At 38.0% G+C, this 18,340-nt stretch overlaps 1 protein-coding gene across 1 annotated transcript in view; it reads right to left on the minus strand.

The window, feature by feature from the left end:
* ANKFN1 (ankyrin repeat and fibronectin type III domain containing 1) overlaps positions 1 to 18,340 on the minus strand; it is a 138,904-nt gene that overhangs the window by 58,783 nt on the left and 61,781 nt on the right. Inside the window, exons 5-7 of the mRNA XM_061176247.1 lie at positions 11,582 to 11,679; positions 8,480 to 8,570; positions 2,987 to 3,094 (exon numbers count right to left, since the gene is read on the minus strand). Coding sequence (XP_061032230.1) covers positions 2,987 to 3,094; positions 8,480 to 8,570; positions 11,582 to 11,679 — 297 coding nt within the window. The remainder of the gene's footprint in view (positions 1 to 2,986; positions 3,095 to 8,479; positions 8,571 to 11,581; positions 11,680 to 18,340) is intronic.

The raw sequence follows: 18,340 nt of genomic DNA on the forward strand, positions 1-18,340 counted from the left end.
AACCACTGTGGCTTCTATTCTGTCTCTGCTTTGTTCAGGGCTCTGGAGCAATGGTTGGTTTTCTGGACTCTGAATGCAGCAGATCTTTACCTTTTAAGTGCTTGGAGCATAGAGAACTTATGTTATTCATACTCGTATGTCTAGCACCTAACACATAGGAGACAGTGTTTCAATTAATGTTTGCCAATTGAAAAACTGGATGATAATTGAAATTCACTCCTGTAGGGGACTGCTTTAGTGAACACAGTTGACTTCTTTATGATTCATTATGTATGTCAGGGCATCAACCCTGTGGACAATAAAGGCCACTCAACATCTCCATTGAATTTCCATCCCAGTACTAAAGATGCGAATTAGCTGTGGCCAGTTCTTTAGCCAAAAATAGAGAAATTAATGTGAGTTTTGGTATTTCCCATGCAGGGCTTTGGTAGGAGAAGGGATGTTTTATTATTAGTTCTGCATTTAGAATATGCTGTGTATTTATTGAGTACTCCAGGCTCATTACAATGGAGTCAATGATTACACTTTAATTCTAGGACATATAAAATGCTGAGGATGGAGAGCACCTCATTCTTCATTTGGAAGAACAATGAAAAAAAATAAGCTAGAGTTTGCAAAGTGCCTACTCATGCCAGATGAGTTTAATACATTATCTAATTTAATTCTTGTAACAGTCCTGAAAGATACATATTATTATGCTGGTTTTTTTCTGATAGGGAAGCTATGGCTCAGAGAAGTTAAATGCTTTTCTTAAGTACCCACAGTAAGTGGGTGAACTGGGGTTTGAAATAATTGTTTTTTCTAATTATAAAATTTGTAAACCACGTAGTATCAATATAGTTTATTTTAAATAACAATTTTGTAGTTTTCTGTATGTAGTACCTAATTATCCTTAATTTATCCTTTTAGATTTAGAGAGATTTATGTTGTATCATCTCGGAAGGTCATTTCTTTTATCCTGGCATATTATAGGTCAGTGTTCCCCAAAGTTTGTGCCTTGGAACACTAATTCTGTAAAAAATGTTTTACGGTGGCCAAGTAAGTTTGGAAAATGCTTGCTTAACCAAATTCAAAATTTCTTTTTATTAGAGTCTTTAATATTTTAATGTCTATTTTACATTTCCAAGAGAGGGATATATAATGTAACAATTTCCAAATATTCTTGACTAGTGACCCTTTTTCAGCTGAGCATCTTATAGAACCACGCTTATGTGGAACACACTTTGGGTACTGTTTAAATATCCAAAGTACATTTCAATACAAAAATATTCCTCCCTTTTGGGAAGTTCTACCTTATGCCTTACTTAAATCTTTCTTGATACTGTGTGTATATTTACATCCCTGTGGGGTGAAAATAGGTACATGATAAAAGTTGGATGGAAACCATAGAAATAATTGGGCTGTCTAGACAATCATTTCTTGATTGTTGGAATGTAATCCAGTAGTAATGGGGAGAACATCTAAATCCTCAGATAATATAAAAAATAATCCCTCATTCTCCTGAGTAGGTTTAGCTTTCCCCCTCTGATAAAGACCAAACACAAAGTGGCTTATGAATTGCAGAGAATAATCTATCCAATTGCTTCATTATTTTTGCCTGCCATGCAGGAACCAATGGGCAGGGAAATGATGGAGAGGCAGAAGAAGAGAAAGGCGCCTAGATAATGCCTGTCCTGGTTAAATGGGCCCTGGATAACTGAGAACTGAGTGTACTTTGGTCGGTGTGGAATGTTGAAGGCCCTGGTCTGGGTGAAGTTTTCCTAGAGATCCGAGAATGAAATCCCACTTGGGTTTCCTTCTTAAGCCTCTTCCATGCATATTTACATCTCCTAATGAACCAACCACTCATTAGAACATTATTTTCTTGCAAACACTTGCCCTCATTTCTAGCTATAGCCAACATTTCTGAAGGGCTCTTTGTCATAGCTATACAGCAATTGGGAACAACTTTTCGCTAATGCTAAGTATGATTTCTTTATACCTAGTCAAAACTCATTTAGCATTTCTTAGTTTCAACCATAGATTATTAACCTAGCTGGTCCTGCAGTGTCCTGAATCTAGAGAGTACAATGCAGTTAGAGATGTGATGGGTGAAGGAGCATGGAAAATGAAAACTTTATGGAACTTTAATTCTCCAAATAAAACTAAGTGCCTGCTTCACGAATCATTACACAGATCAGAAACCTGACCCTGTCCCATTTGAACAGCCCAAGTAGAAAATAATCTTTTTAAAGCTTCTCAGAGATTTTCTGGGTGTAGTTGGCTAGGTCTTGAGAACGTATGCTCTACTTTCTCTTGAGCAGTAGTATAGGGGAAGATTAAAATTCAGGGTGATATTAAAATCCAGTGCCCTGTCCTGATGTAAGGGTGGGAGACAAAAACGAGGTGTGGCAGGAAGACTGGCTTGGAGACAGAAAACCTACGTTGGTATCTTGATTCTGTCTCTTCTTGGCATTGTGACCTTGGTCAAGTCACTTAGCCTCAGTGATAATTGCCAAAATGAGGATGTAAAAGAGATATTGGATGTGAATTGTATGTAGATTTTATATTAAGTGTACACAAAAGCTTAATATTATTGTTGTTGTTATAATTGGTTGTGCTTCCTCAGGGATGTTCACAGAATTTTTGTTGCATGTGAAAAGTTTGAGGGTGAATACCCCGAAGGCTCAGCACACTGAGAAGTTTTGTGAAGGTACAATTTAAAGGGAAGGGAACTAATGGCAGCTGCAATTTTTCCTGTGCTTGTTTTCAAACTGTTCCTATGGAGTGAGGGTGCGAAAGAAAGAGGAAGGGAAGGAAGGGCGAGGGAAGTCTCTTCTGAAGGGTTAAAGTAAGATAGTGCTGTAAAGTGATTCCAGACGTACAAATATTAATATCTCTCTCCCTCCCTGATGAATGAGAAGGTATGACCCAGTTAGGAAACTGCTAAAATTACCGGCGCCACCGAGACCTCAGTCGATGCCCCAGCACAGATTTTTATCCTTACCCCGGCAACTATAATGCTGATGAAGGGCTCGGACCTGCTGCAGCAGACCTTCCAAAACTTCACTCTGTCCCTTGTGTCTGGGCGCTCTGTCGTCATAGTCTTTCCAGTCTATTGAGCAAAAGAAACAAACAGAGTAAAATTTTCAAGTAGGGGAGGCCTCTTCCCTGCACTGCCTCGGGAGCTGAATTTTGCTCATGCTACCCACAGACTGTGTGGATGAGCACCCAGTACTTGCACAACTAGCAGGCATTACCAAGGGTTTGGAAGCTGCCATTTTTCAGGCCCTGTGCAAAACAGTAATTGTGGTTGGTTTCTTGTGTTGGGCAGTTTTAAGGCAAGAGAAAATGGTAATTGAAAGCCAAAAGAAAATAGAGAATTTGGGAGTCCATTTTCCCCTCCCCCAGCTCCTTACCCTCCTTTTCAGCGTCTGTGTCCTAATCAGTTGCCCTGTCACCTCTCCACTCAGCACCCCAAGTCGCCACTGGATTTCCACAGTAGGAAAGAAAGGGGTGGGAATGTGCAGACTAGATGAAATCCACGGTCCCAATGCTTTTATTGTAGGTTTGACACTTTTGGCCAAATTGACATTTCTTTCCAAGGAAAGAGCCCATGTCAGATGCCAAGAAATGGAAATCTACATTTTGCTCTAATGAATGTCTGCTTTGGTTAGCTGGCACAGCAACTCCTGCACATACTCGGAGCCACCAACCACCCTGTCTGCTCAGTCTCTAAATATACAGTATTAGCTTACATGGCAAATTTAAATTGCAATACCCACTGAGATTTTTCTCCCCCTTCTATTTTCATTCCATTTGGCTATAATGATATCAAGAGTAATAACCCGTACGGGACTAATGTCAAGATTATAATTCTGCTGTCTCCAACTCTAGATATTGTTTTCGGCAGGTCAGTCATTTCATAGTCCATCCCTATTCTCTTTCCCCTGGTTTTACTTTCTGGATCTTTCAAAAGCAACAACTTTGAGTGCTTCTTGGTTGAAATGCTTTCTCTAAAATTGCTAGACATTCTTTTCGAGAAAAGCCAGTTAGTTCACAAGTATATTTGAGGCTTAAATTCTAACTGAACAAGTTTCAAATTCCCTCCACCTAGAGTTATTTTAAAATATGGAGTCTCCCTTGTTTAGAAACTTAAGCAGATGCCATGACAGTTAAAGTTAGGTAAAAGCATTCCACATTGGTCCATCCAAGGCCGAGTAGTACAACATAGTTAGAAAGAATGCAGGTTCTGGAGTCAGATAAACCTGGGTTTGAGCCCTGGTTCTTCTGATTCCTAGCTCAGTGTCCGTAAAACAAGTTACTCACACTGACAGGGCATCTACTCCTTAGTATGAAAAAGGAGTATAGTATCTATCTTGCAGGATTTTTGTGAGGATTAAATGAGAGGTATATTAGCTATCCAGTGCAATGTTATGTGGAAAGCCTTATGTAAATAATAACTTAAAAAGAAGGGAACTCATTGATGGAAAGTTAACTTCCTGAGTGGTGAGTATGGAGACATCATTTCTTACCTTAGCAGATAATTCCCTTTGAAGAGGAAGGCCTCATAGATTTTCTAATCCCTCCTCCTTCCCACCTTCCCCCATGTACCCTTCTTCATTTTGCCTCTTAGAAGGCTGAGGCCCAGAGATAACCATTCCAGTTCTAAATTTTTCAGCGTGGTGGTGGTGGTGGCATAGCCAGGACTGTAACATAGTCTCATGACCCTCTGTCTAGTGCTCATTTCCTTATACCATGGACATGTTTTTGTTTTTGTTTTCTTTTGAGAAGGAGGGTCAGAGTTTGGTTGGAGTCTGTGTGGTGTGGCTTAGTTGTGGTCAACTCTGGAGACAGGGAATTGGCATAGGTGCTTTCTGTGGACTCGGTTCTTTGTTGGCAGAAACTGTGACTTAATTTCTCTTTGCTTCAGGTTTTTTCTCTGTAAAGTGAGCTTTTGAGTCTCTTTTTAGGTTATTTGTGGTTTCAAAGAAATACTGTAAGTAAAGCACCATTCTGGGCACATTGGAGATGCTCATTAAATGTTGGTGAGGCATTGTGACTAGAAGCATGATGGTGTTCACGTAGGATGGGCTAGGAAAGATCTTTTACTGGGAAATTTGGAAATGTTTGAGGGAACGAACTCCAAGTGGCCCTTGGACTATCTATAGTTTCCCTGGTATCTGGACACAGTGAGAATAAACATTGCTCTCATGAATTCCCAAAGGCCATTATGAGTTTGTTTCCTTAGTTGGATGAATGTTTCTGAAGTACTCAGATAAGATGAGCAATGTTGTTGGCTTGAGTAAGACTCCTGGGGGACTGAATTACTATATGGCCCTGAACATGCTAATACATTCTAATGAGTGTTAATACTGCCATCAATGCAGGGGGAGATGAAGTGGACCTGGCTCTTTCAGCTGAGGCCTATTACATCAGAGGTGAGCTTGAGCTGATGACTTTATGATACATTAGAAAATTGCTAATGCTAAATTGCAGCCCGAGTGAGCACTGGACATGATGCCAAGGTTTTCGGAAAGAATGAGTCTTTCTCATAGATGTTTGGAAGGTTCTGATGACTACATAAAATAGGAGACTTTAGGGATGAGGGAGAAAATTGAAAATATATTAAGAAATCAGGAGCCTGACAGGAATAAACTTAGTGTGGTAGGAAAAGAGCAGATCATGCCACATAATACTGTTCACTGTTCTGGTAATGAGACACTTCAATTGCAGCGCAATGCAGAGCTTACATTCACTGGTGATATCAGGGCTTTCCTGATCGTAACTCAGACAAGCCTGTCTGGGTCCTTTTCTCTTATTATGTACCATACCATATAACATAAGTCTATAAAAACACATTCAGGCCTTTTGTAAAAATATTTTAAAAAGTTTTATAGCTTACTGGAACATATTACCAAATTTCCAATTATTCTGTCATGTTAGAATACATTGTCTTCTAGTAAATATCTGAATACTGATATATGTTACATCACAATGTCATACTCTGTTTATAAATAGAACCAGAGTGTTTTTATATTGTTCTTTCCAAGTGACATGGCATGTCTGCAGCGACTGTAATGACATGTTAGGATTTCAGTTCTTTGCTAGATACCCCTACTAATCAAATGTGCTGTTTTAGAAAGTGTTGCCATTTGCTATGTTAATTACCAAGTAATAAGTAACTCTTCCCAGCCCTGGACAACTGTTCTTTTCATTCTGGAGAGAGCTCTTCAAATGGGCTCTGAGGGAGAGTGTCTGAATAGAATTTGAAGTTTATAGAACCGGGACATCTGGTGTTTATAAGTAAATACATCATGCAGATCAGAATTTGCATGGGGTCTGCGTTTGGAGTGGGCTTTCCTCTGACCCACCTTCAGGTCTAATTTTTTTTTTTTTGGCTTTTCTATCCCTTCTATCCCTCCATCTCCAAAAATGCATACTCTTTTTACCCCCGTAGAATGAGATGGGTTCCCTAAGTATTTTAATCTTCCAATATTCCCCGCATGTGTTTCTGGTAAGTCTTCAGTAAGAAAGATGTCCAAGTAAGACTGGAATATTTAAATCATCAAATGCTAGGGGACTTAGGAGTCTTAGAGATCCCTGGTATTTGTGGTCCAAGGCTCTGTATGGCCTGATTTAGCTATCTGAGTCCACCAGAGGCAGTAGTCAGGAATGGTTGGCTGGCTTTTAGTCTGATTGTCTGCCTGATAGCAGGGCATTAGCTACCACAGCAGAGTCTTGACTAGTTCAGACTTGAATCCTGGCTCAGCCGTGTTACCAAAGTTGTGACCCCAGGCAAGGCAACACCCTCTCTGAATCCTAATTTCCCTTATTAATAGAGGAGGAGGACAGCATAGTGGTTAAGAGCAAGGAACATGGGGTTTGGACCTGACTTCAGTGCTTGCTAATTTTCTGTTGTTGGGCTGTATGTATGTGTGTATGTACCTCAATATTAATAGTTCCCTCATCAAGTAAAATAATAAAAATCACCTCAACAGGTTTGTTATGAAGATTGAGTTAATCTGTGTAAAGTTCTGAGATTAACATGCAGCATATAGTGAGTTTTATAAACGTTAGCTCTGGTGTTGATAGTGATACAGATGATAATGATGATGCTTACCCACAAGATGGGAACAATGGCTGTTGGCAGGATTAAGTGAGACACTGAATGTGAAAGCCCATAATATACCACCTGACTCATGGTTTTTCCTGGGCAAAGGGTTATTATAATACTCGAAAAATACAGGAATATATAAAATAGGAAACTAAAGAGCCCATAATCTCATAACCCAAATATCTGCTGTTAAATTTTAATAAGTATATGCAGACACACCTACCTAATTATAGTCAAACTCACAGTTTAAATGTTATATGAAAAAAATTATGATGTTTGTTTACATAAAACTTATAAGAATTTCTTCTATACAATGAATCGTTTCTTAAAACACCATTTTTAAGGGTTGCATTTTATTCTGTAGTATGGATCTATATATATCATACTTTATTCAACCACAGAGTTAATATTGGATATTTGTTCTCCCCACCACACATGATATTTCACTATATCACTATATGGCTGCAGTGCACATATTTGTTCATGATTGTGTGTCTGCATCTGTTTCTTTCGGTTAGATTCTTAGATGTATAATTATAGGGTAAAAAGAAATGAATGTTCTTATAGCAGCTGATATAATATGGTACATTGTGTTCCACAAAGGATGGAGCAGTTTGCACTTTCACAAGAAGTGTATGATACCATTTTAAATGATCCCATTAGTGAAGATTTTTAAAATAAAATATAATTCAGAACAATAGGTTCATTATGCAGAAAAATCTATCATGTAGTATGTCTGGAGATGTTCTTCTTGTTAATTAAATTTTCTGGTTAACAGAGAATTACCAAATACACCAGACATAAATTATTAAGTTTAAAATAATTAGAAGGGGCTTTGCTGGGTTTTTCAGCCACCATTATAAATATTATAGATTTCTATTTGTGGCAGAGTGTATCAGAGTGCCTGTTAATAAGAAAGCTTTTCTTCTGACAGAATGTAAGTGAGATTTGCTAGACTTCTGGTGAGGAAGGGGAGGTGAGGTCTAAAATGGACTGCATGTACTCTGGGCCAGCCAGTCTACTGTGCCATTTCAGTACATCTCCACAAAAGCCCTGTGAAGGGTATGATCGGACCCATTCTACAGATGTTGAATTGAGACTCAGAGACTTTCAGTAAATTTTGAAAGCCACACAGCTAATAAAAGGTATAATGGGTATCAAATTCAGTCTTGCTGGTTCCAAATTCCCTCTTCTTTCACTCCACTGAGTTGCCTCCCAGGGGAACATTTCTGCAGAGGAATCATTCATTATGTGGCCAGATGCTACTCTGAGGAGGTCTTATTAGTCCCAAGCAGTGGGGAGAGGGAATGACAATGGCATCCTGAGGATGGAATTGGAGTTGGAGTCTGGCCAGGCTTGAGAGAGTTCACAGCCACCACCTACTAGAAGGAGAGGCACATGCTGGTGTCGTGGTCTGAGCAGGTCCCCATCCTTTCATGTTATAAGCCGAGACTTGAACAAAATACTGTTGGCCCTGCAAAGTATCAAAATAGAGAGATTGATGCGTTGGGAATTTTATTTAGTCGGTTTTACCCTAGAAGCTTTATTCTGTGTCTGATGAACTTGTTCATCCCACTACCCATACTTTAACTTTCTAGCTTTTCTTGACTATTACGTTTTTACATGATAATAAACATATTTGGGGTGCCCTCTTAGTTTCTTTGTGCTTTCTTTTTTCAAAATTGGAATATCATAGTTGCTTTTCCTAACCTTCCCCAAACCATTATACACCAGTTTTTAAGTCATAGTTCTGTAAGGTTTACCAAAACCTGCAATTTCTCACCCTTACCTCTTTTCCCTTATTTTCTCCTCCCCAGTGGCAACTACTATCACCTTTTTCTAGCTGATCAACTTGCTTTACAAGATCGACAAGTTGTAATGAACATCTTTTCAGATTAATAATTAAAGATCTGCTTCATTCTTTTAGTAGTTTACTTCACTTTGGGTAAACACAGTCATTTATTTAACCAATCCCTCATTAGTGGACATTTAGATTGTTTCCACATTTTATGCTAAATAAATAATGCTGCAATAAATATCCTTTACTCAGTTGTTCAAACATTTTAAAAATTAATTCTTTGATGCTACTTCAGTTTTAAAACCATTATTAAAACAATGGTTTATATGCTTTAATGTTTTATGACAGTAAGAATTAAGGAGTTGTGGCTGTATGGAGGCTCCTCAAAAACATAAGAATAGAACTGCCATATGATCCAGAAATTCCACTTCTGGGTATTTATCCAAAGAAAACAAAACACTAATTTGAAAAGATACATGCACCCCAATGTTCATAGCAGCATAATTTACAATAGCCAAGGTATGGAAGCAAACTAAGTGTCCATTAACAGATGAATGGATAAAGAATATATGATTATACACACACACACACACACATATAATGGATTATTACTCAGCCATAAAAAAGAGTGAAATTTTGCCACTTGCAACAACATGGGTGGGCCTGGAAGGTTATTATGCTTAGTGAAATAAGTCAGACAAAGACAAATACTGTATTACATCACTTATATGTGGAGTCTGAAAAATAAAACAAACAAACTAGGGAATGTAACAAAAAAGAAATAGACTAACGGATTTAGAGAACAAACTAGTGGTTACCAGTGGGGAGGGGCAAGATAGGAGAAGAGAATTGAGGTACAAACCACCAGTTAAAAAATAAATAAGATACAAAGATATAATGTATAATACAGGGAATATAGCCAATGTTTTCTAATAACTTTAAATGGAGTATAATCTATAAAAGTATTGGATTACTACATTCTACACCTGAAACTAATATAACATTATAAATAAACTATACTTCAATTTAAAAAAAAAGAATTAAGGAGTTGTTTTTTGTTTGCTTGTAATATTTTTAAATGTTTTATGCTTTTATATTTTTGCTTTGAGGAATTTTTTTTTTCTGATGAACCCAAAGGGGTATTTTAGAAGTCAGCACTTGTTAAAGCATTGCTTGCAAAATCTGTAAAGTGGTGTTTGAAGTTAAAAAAAATAGCAATCTTTGTAGAGCCTTTGCTAGGGATTTAATAGTAATGGCCTTACCATATTATAAACTTAATTTTTATAACATTAAAAATGGGTTTCTAGGTACCTCAAGGATATGGAGATTCTGTGAAGTGTAAATCTACTTCTAGGCTTTTATGTGATTAGGATAGTATCTGTGTTGCTCTCATTGGATGACCAACTGGAAAAACTTAATCCCTGTAAAAATTAGTTCAAATATTAGAGAAACTCTCTATGGAGAGTTTTCCATTTTTATCACCATATCACTTTTTCTTTTAAGCAGCGGAAATTCCCTCGGGTTCTCTCTGCCCCTCTTCCATCATGTGAGCTATAGGGTTGGGAATCAGATGATGATAGCATCTCTAGGGGCCACCCATTCAGGGGTTTGTTTGTTCTGCTAATCCACGGTTTTGGCCCCTGGTGTAGATGTGTAAGTAAGACTAAAAGTTAAGGTTCTGTGATGGTGACCCAACCACCAAGAATTCTATTAGAATAAGCTGGTTCACACTTGAAGAGGTGCAACCTAACACAGATTTTTAACTCTGGGCTTCAGGATTATGCTTTACAGATAACTGTTTTAATTGACTAACCTTTTAGAAAAACAACAAGAAAATTCTCCTTCTACCTCTCACATATGAAGGTCCTAAGATATTAATTATTTGAATTGGATAAAAAAATACAGGTTTAATTTAAGTTTACTTAAAATCTTTTTCAATTAAAAAGATTTTGATGATCCAGTTTTGTTGCATTTAATTGTTTGAGGAAATATAGGGTTTGTTCCAGTCTGGACTGATTTGTTAGGTGTTTTTATTTTCTGCATTTCATATGCTTATATGGTTTATAGTTCTATAAATAATTAGCATTTAAGTTTAGATTGGTTAAACAAATAAGCACAGTCTGTTCCAGTTTTTCATTCACAGTTTAAATTGGTTCAGGTTACTGAGAAATGTAGTGCCACCATATATAGTTTCTTTTTTGCGAAAGCACATTTGGACAGATTTTTTTTTTTTTTTTTTTAATCAAGGGAAAAGGGTTTCTCTCAGGAAATTGTGTGACTCCAATTGATGACTGATCTCAACTGAGGCTGTGGGGATGAGGGTTAGATGAAGCTATTATTTTTACCATCAGACAGGGAGTCAAAATTGGATCTCATAGAGCCTTTGATCCCTCCCCGAAGATTAGACTGTGATCCAGAAAGCAGCAGCTTTCAAGGCCTGCATGAGGCCAGTCTTTTTCTGATCTCTGTAGAACATGGCAGCTTACAAAGTGGTTCATGCTGTCTGCTCACTCCTTTGTGGGGTTCAGATTATGGATACCAGACATATCACGCTTAACGAGTGGCAGTTGTTGCCAGAGGACTGGGCGTCGTCTGTTGCTTCCAAAGTAGGCATTTGCTATGAATATCCCAGCACAAACATCAGGGGTAGGGGAATGGGAAGTCTAACAGGAGGATTTGGTATTTACCATTGTAAGTCCTGTGATTGTGCATCTCAGGGTCTGTAGGTTTTCCATGATGATTTCTCCAGCCAAAGGACAAAAGTCTTTAGACATGCTCCATTCCACTGGATGGAAAGGGGAGGGGGAAGAGGGGGAGGGAGGGAGGGAAAGAGAAAAAGAAAGAGAGAATAGTCATCTACCAAGAAGCATCATAGAAACCCTAGCATATAATCTCTCTCAAAAACAGTAAGTTTACCCTCTTTTCCCTATATTGGCACATCTAACAATTCTCGGCATAAGTCAGTTTCCAAGTTCACCATTATTTTTTGAAACAAAGGCGGGGAAAAGAGTAATCATTCGACAGTGAATAATATACTTTAATGTGTATGTATGTATATATGTATATAGACACACATGCACAGGCACATTATATATGAAAGTTCATTGTATATAGAAGATAAGTTATTAACTTCATGTGAGAAGTGAAGGGTTCATTAGGATATTACCTTCTGTTTGTTCCCCACGTCTGGTTTCTGTTTCACCATTTTACTGAGAGTGCTACTTCAAGCTCCCAGGGCCATTCTCATCCCAAATGAAGAAGCCTCCTTTCATTTCCTTCCACATAATTTGACTCCTTTTCCTTCTGGAATCACCCTCTTCCTTTAGTGTCTCGTATGCTGCTCCCCTGGCTTTCCTTCTCCTCCCTGATATTGTCTTCCAGGCTTTTTCATTAGGCTTCTTTTCAGCTGGAGAATTTGGGATTTGTGGCTGATCTCTTTGGTGCTCCCCACACACCTGACATCCCCAAAGTGGGTGTTCATTCACAGTTAAATCTTAACACCCAAATTGTAACACCCCATTTTACTGTGAGACATGCTCTTTCATGACATTTTCCACTGGTTGAAAAAACCGTGGTCAGGAGAGAGAAATTGTACATCATCAGTAAAAAGTGTCTTAAGTGACCGTTTACACACGGCAGGATTTGAGGCAATCCTAAATGAAGCAGGAGCTTCAGTCACATGGAAGACAAGGGCTGCATATTTCTAAACCTCATGATGACAAGCTATGGGCCTTTAGATTTAAATTATATTCTCTATGACACTTAAATACTTCAAAATTAAGCCAAACCATCTCTAAATCCTGCTGTTCCCCTAGAGTCACACAATCCCTCTGTTCAGAGTTGCTGCCCCTGCATCCTCTGCTTCTCTTCATTATGCTCCTGGGAATCTAGCTTGCTATCCTCACTCTCTTGAAATTGCTCTCCTAAAATTCCTAGTGCTTTGATCATCCACAACAGCCTCTTCTTGGGAAATCCTGCCACTTTGGCCTCCCCCAATTTTTGCAACCTTCTTTCCCCTTGGTTTCAGTTGCACCCTGTCTTCTGCTTCTTCTACCTCCTGATTGCCTCTTTTCAGGCTCTCCCTGGTTCCTCCCTTTCTTTGTCCTTTGATGTGTTGTTCCTTGAGGGTTTGGCTCCTTTTTCATTCCACATGCTTGTCCCAGTTAGTGACCTTATCCACTTTTATGGCTCCAACAATGACTCTTGAAACTGTAATTCTAGGTTTAGCTTCTCTCTGGAGCTCTGACTTCTTTCTGTAAATTTCCACCTGAGTGTCCCCACTCCACTTGAGTGGAAGTGCTCCATTAAGTACTTTTCCTTACCGAAATATGGTTCTCCTCTTTTTTTCTTAATTTTAGCTCATTTAGCACTGCCACACATCCAGTCGACCAACCCCAAAACTCAGTGCATCCTGCCTCCTCTTTTTCCCCAATTCCTCACAACCAGTTGATTACTAAACCCAGTAAGTTCTATTTTTTTTTTTTTTTAAACATCTTTATTGAAGTATAATTGCTTTACAATGGTGTGCTAGCTTCTGCTTTACAACAAAGTGAATCAGTTACACATATACATATGTTGCCATATCTCTTCCCTCTTGCATCTCCCTCCCTCCCACCCTCCCTATCCCACCCCTCTAGGTGGTCACAAAGCACCGAGCTGATCTCCCTGTGCTATGCGGCTGCTTCCCACTAGTTATCTATTTTACATTTGGTAGTGTATATATGTCCATGACACTCTCTCACCCTGTCACATCTCACAAAGAAGATGTGGCACATATATACAATGGAATATTACTCAGCCATAAAAAGAAATGAAATGGAGGTGTTTGTAAGTTCTATTTTTAAATGTCTCCCATAAATTTCCCTCTCCCCCTCACACTGAAGCTATTCTAGAGCAGACCCTTATAATCATGAGCATCAACTCTGCAATTGATTTTTTGTAGGCCTAATTGATAAACTCTCCTAATTGATTTTTCTGTTCATCTCCTTATCCTTATATACAATCTTCTTACTCTAGCCCGAATTATAGTTTTAAAATGCAGATCTAATTGTTTAGTTTCTCCTCATAAAATCTTTTCGTAGTGTCCAGTTGATTTCCAAAGTAAAATGAAACCTTAACAAGGCATTCAAAGACCTTCATAATCTAGTCCCAGCCTTACTCTACTATCCTTATGTCCTGCCATTTCCCAAAGCAAAGTCCTTGTTACCTGTTTATTATTCTGTGCATTTTTATGCCTCTGTCTTGTGTTCATCTTCCAACCTTTGCTTGTCAAAACCCTACTAATGCTCTAAATTCCTCAGGAATAATTAATTAAATACATCTTTTCTGTGTTCCCAAAGTCCTTAATTTATATAAAAACAAAATTTATTACACATATATTATGCTTCTTTTTCTTGTTAGATTGTGAGAAATTGAGAATAAGAAAAGTGTTAGTCATTTTTTCCCTCTCTAGATCCACACTTGGATCTGTGTGCTTGGTGCATAGAAAATGCTTACTAAATATTGTACAAATCAAATACATATATATTTGTTTTATTGTATGCATATACATATGTACACACACACATCCAGAATAGACTGGTTTTCCAACATGGAGATATTTTTCTTCCATGTGAATCTTCTCCTTCTCCAGACTCTTGCCCTTTGAAGCTCTTAGGCATATTGTAAAATCTAATTAGAATCAAATGATTAAGGTTATATGTTTACTCTCAAATCAAGCCTATACCTTATTATAAATACATATTCTAAAACATATATATGTATGTATTTTAATATATGTGTTATATATATATAGGTATGTATGTATAATTTTTTCCCCAGATGTTTTATTATGCCTATGAGCTACTAGCTCTTGAAAAAGCCAAGTTTCTTAAGGTCAAATTAGAGAGGGTTTGTAATCAGAGAATAGTGTTGCATATTATTTTAAGCTAAAGAAAAAAGAGCAGTCATTGAGGGAATTATCACAAACAAAATGAAAATTAGTAGCACATGTGCAAGGACATCTAGAAAGAACAAAGAATATAGGTAAATTCTAGAAACAAAAATATCTTTGGTTGCCATTGAGACATGCATGGTTCACTGATGTGGTGAAGCCCCAAGCCCAAGACTGAGGATCAAGAGCTTCTGATTTCAGGCTAAGGATTCAGGGTAACATCCCAAAAGAAGAGCTAGGGATTAGTGGGAACAAGACCAGATTATCTGAGAAATGATTAAAGAAAAGTTGCTCAAAGATGCAATCTTTAAAATTTCTGAAGAAACGACAATTTATTTTTGAATGAAAGCTGTCATGTTCTATTGAAATAGTTCTACAAAGCATGTTTCAGGTGGAAAAGAGGGCCTGGCTTCTTGAAAAACAACAACAACAACAACAAAACAAATAGAAACAGGTTTGTAGGGAGGTGTGTTCTTCTTTAGGAGTTAATAGAAAGTTTTAAGCATTTAAGTCTAATTAGATCTTATAATATGTCGAGGTTTCAAAGGGGGAAGGGTCTAGAGAAAGAGAAGATCTACATGGAAGGAAAAAAATTCTCCATGTTGGAATGGCCAATCTATTCTGGGGCAACCTATAGTTTTTTTCCCTCTGTGTACTTCCTTGGGTTGATGGACTCTTGACACAAAGAAAGGAGCTTCTGCTCACTTCTGGAAATAGAATGAGCCGGAATCACTTTGAGAGCCAACTGGGAATTCTAAGAAGGCAACTTAGCATGGTCTCTCTGGAAAGTTATGTGTAGGTAGTTTAAAGACTTAATATTAAAGCCATGAGAAAAATCACTTATAAGTCTGCTCTAAATCCCTGAAGGGTTGGAGCCATGTATATGAAGTTTAAAACGATATAAGACTTACAGTTTTAAGATAAAGATCAGGGCAACTGTTTCTACTTAGGTCTGGGAAATAGAAGCAGGGTTCAATCATGCAGTGGCTCATAGCAGTTGAACATTAGTAAGAAAGGTACCAGACAAAACCTAGGTGTTAGTATTTCTTAAAATTTGGCTCTGGCTCAAACTGTGATTCACTATATTTGTATCAAATAGCTATGAATATTTTAAATGTGAAGTTCTGTTATTTTAACAAATATTTCATTTTTATCTAAGCTTTAGAAATGTAGAGCAGTTGGGCAAGAGAGTTTCTACCTGAACCATCACCATTTTCCTGATGGCAGCTATATAAACCACAGGCCAAACTTAAGAGGAAAAAGAGCTCCTGAAGGTTTCCCCTCGTCATTTGAAGTCTATAATGTGAGGAGAAATGTCCCAGAATCAGTGAGAAGAGTAGAAAATTCATAACTGTAAGTGTTAGGGTACACAAGCAGAGAACTTAGTCAAGGTGCAGGTAAATTTCAAGCCTCATGGTGTGGACTGTGTGATTAACAAACCCTGAAGAGTGATAACACTCTTCAGGCCAGCTTTTTGAGAGGTGAAGACTGTGCAAAAGTAAAGGCATAAAGAGGTAACATTGCAGCAATGTCTAATTTCTATTCAGTTGATTAAAAAAAAAAAAAATCTAAAACCTGCTCTTGTCCAGGTTCTCCCTCGAATCTCAAATGCCTCAAAGTCTAGAGTTGTTTTATCCTCTTCACACACCAGGAGGACAGACTGTAAATGTTATCCTCTTGCCTCTTGCCCAGGCCCTACCCAAGCTTTCCACTTGAGCCTCACTGGTCACTCGACCTCAGACCCGTTGCTTATGCTGTTTTCTCTTTTAATATGCTCTCCTTCCCCAAAATCTTCTACCCCTTCATTCAAACCCCTGGTTCAAGGATCCTTCCTTTCCATAGCTCTTCTTGGCTTTCCAAGGGAAGCTCCTTTGCCAACTTTCCCATAGTAATTTTAATATGTCTCTTACATTGCACTTGCTTTATTGTTTTGTATTTAAGAGATCTGTCTCCTCTTTAGTCTATAGGCTCTTTAAGAGCATGAACCAAGTTGTATTAATACCAGTTTCCAAAGCATCTATCACAGCACCTAGCACAGCATAGGTGGCTCAGTTTATGTTGGGTGAATTGAATACTTGATTCATGACTTTGGAATGCTTGAAGAATAAGGTAGACAGAAATCTGGCGCTGGTACTTAAAGAATAAGAAAACAGTGTTAGAAAAAATACGGTCAAAAGAGAATGGAAGTTGCTTGAGCTGCCCAATAAGTAGTTAAGATGGAGATTAATTCCTGGCTTCCAGATTCCCAGCATCCCAGACTCCTCACTTGTCCATACTGCCTCTAAGGACCCCAAAAATAAAAGTTTATTTCCTATTCCCTATCAGCACTTCTATGGAACCAAAACAGCATTTTCACTGGCCACACTCACCCCGGCGCCTTAGTTAATGAATGGAATTTGGCTTGACTGCCCAGCCCAGCACCAGAGCATTATGAAATCTTCCCCTGATCCATCTAATTGTGCAGTTTCTAACCTTTCAGGCCAACCATAGCACAAGAAGAAGAAAGAGGGAGAGAGGGATGTGCCGAGAAACCCAGAAAAAGATCAAATACAGTCATTCCTAGAGATGAGAAGATGTGTCTTGCTGAAGCATGAACCCACTCAACACTTGTGGGTTTTAAATTGGGAAATGACGTGTGAAAACTCTGGATCTGGGAATTCTGTTTAGCTCTGGCAAAATACGAGGTTGGAGCCGCTTGCATTTTTTATTTTAAATTCCCTTGGTAGTTCTAGGAGTAGGGGCATGCATTACTTTCAAACAAGAATCTTTATTGTTTGCATAGCACACAGTCTTCCAGTTAATTAGAAAAACATTTTTTTTTCCCAAATTAAATTTCCCTAGAAAAACAATGATTTAAATTAAGGGCAAAAGGCTTTTTTTTTTTTTTTTGGACACTAGTAAATCCTTCCTGCACCTACTACTTCTAGAAGATTAAAAGCACAGTTGGAATTGGAAGACTATATTCATTTATTTATTGTCAGATTCTGCCATCTACAAAAGTAATATGCCCCTACCTATGTACATTGTGTATTGTCTTAGTTTTGCCTGCCATATTACAGAGCTACCTACGGATACAGACATGATGCAGAGATTCTAAATGTTCAGGTTTTTGAGAAGTACATAATACTACAAGTAACAACAAAAATGTCAGCTCCACAGTCTGATCTATTTGCTTCTTTATTTATCTCCTAATGGCTCTCCTGTTATGGCTGAATTTATTCTTTCTCTTGATCGTCTTTGCTTTCTAAATAAACGATACTATAATTTTTGTGATTCTTACTACTGCTGAGAGTTCTTTCTCTTTTTCCAAGCTTGGCATGAAGTGTTTGTTGAAAGAATACCAGTCTTCTAGAGACCCAGCTGCTGCCAGCCTAATGTCTTCAGTGAGATTCACGGAGCTTCACCTTTGTACTTTTTTGGTCTCTTAACCAGGGGTGACTTTAAACAAAAATTCCTTCAGTAATTTCTGCCATTTGGGGATGAGAAACTCTGAATGTTCTGCACTAGTGGAGTT

This window comes from Eubalaena glacialis, chromosome 19 (assembly GCF_028564815.1).
Source record: "Eubalaena glacialis isolate mEubGla1 chromosome 19, mEubGla1.1.hap2.+ XY, whole genome shotgun sequence".
NCBI classification, from domain to species: Eukaryota; Metazoa; Chordata; class Mammalia; order Artiodactyla; family Balaenidae; genus Eubalaena; species Eubalaena glacialis.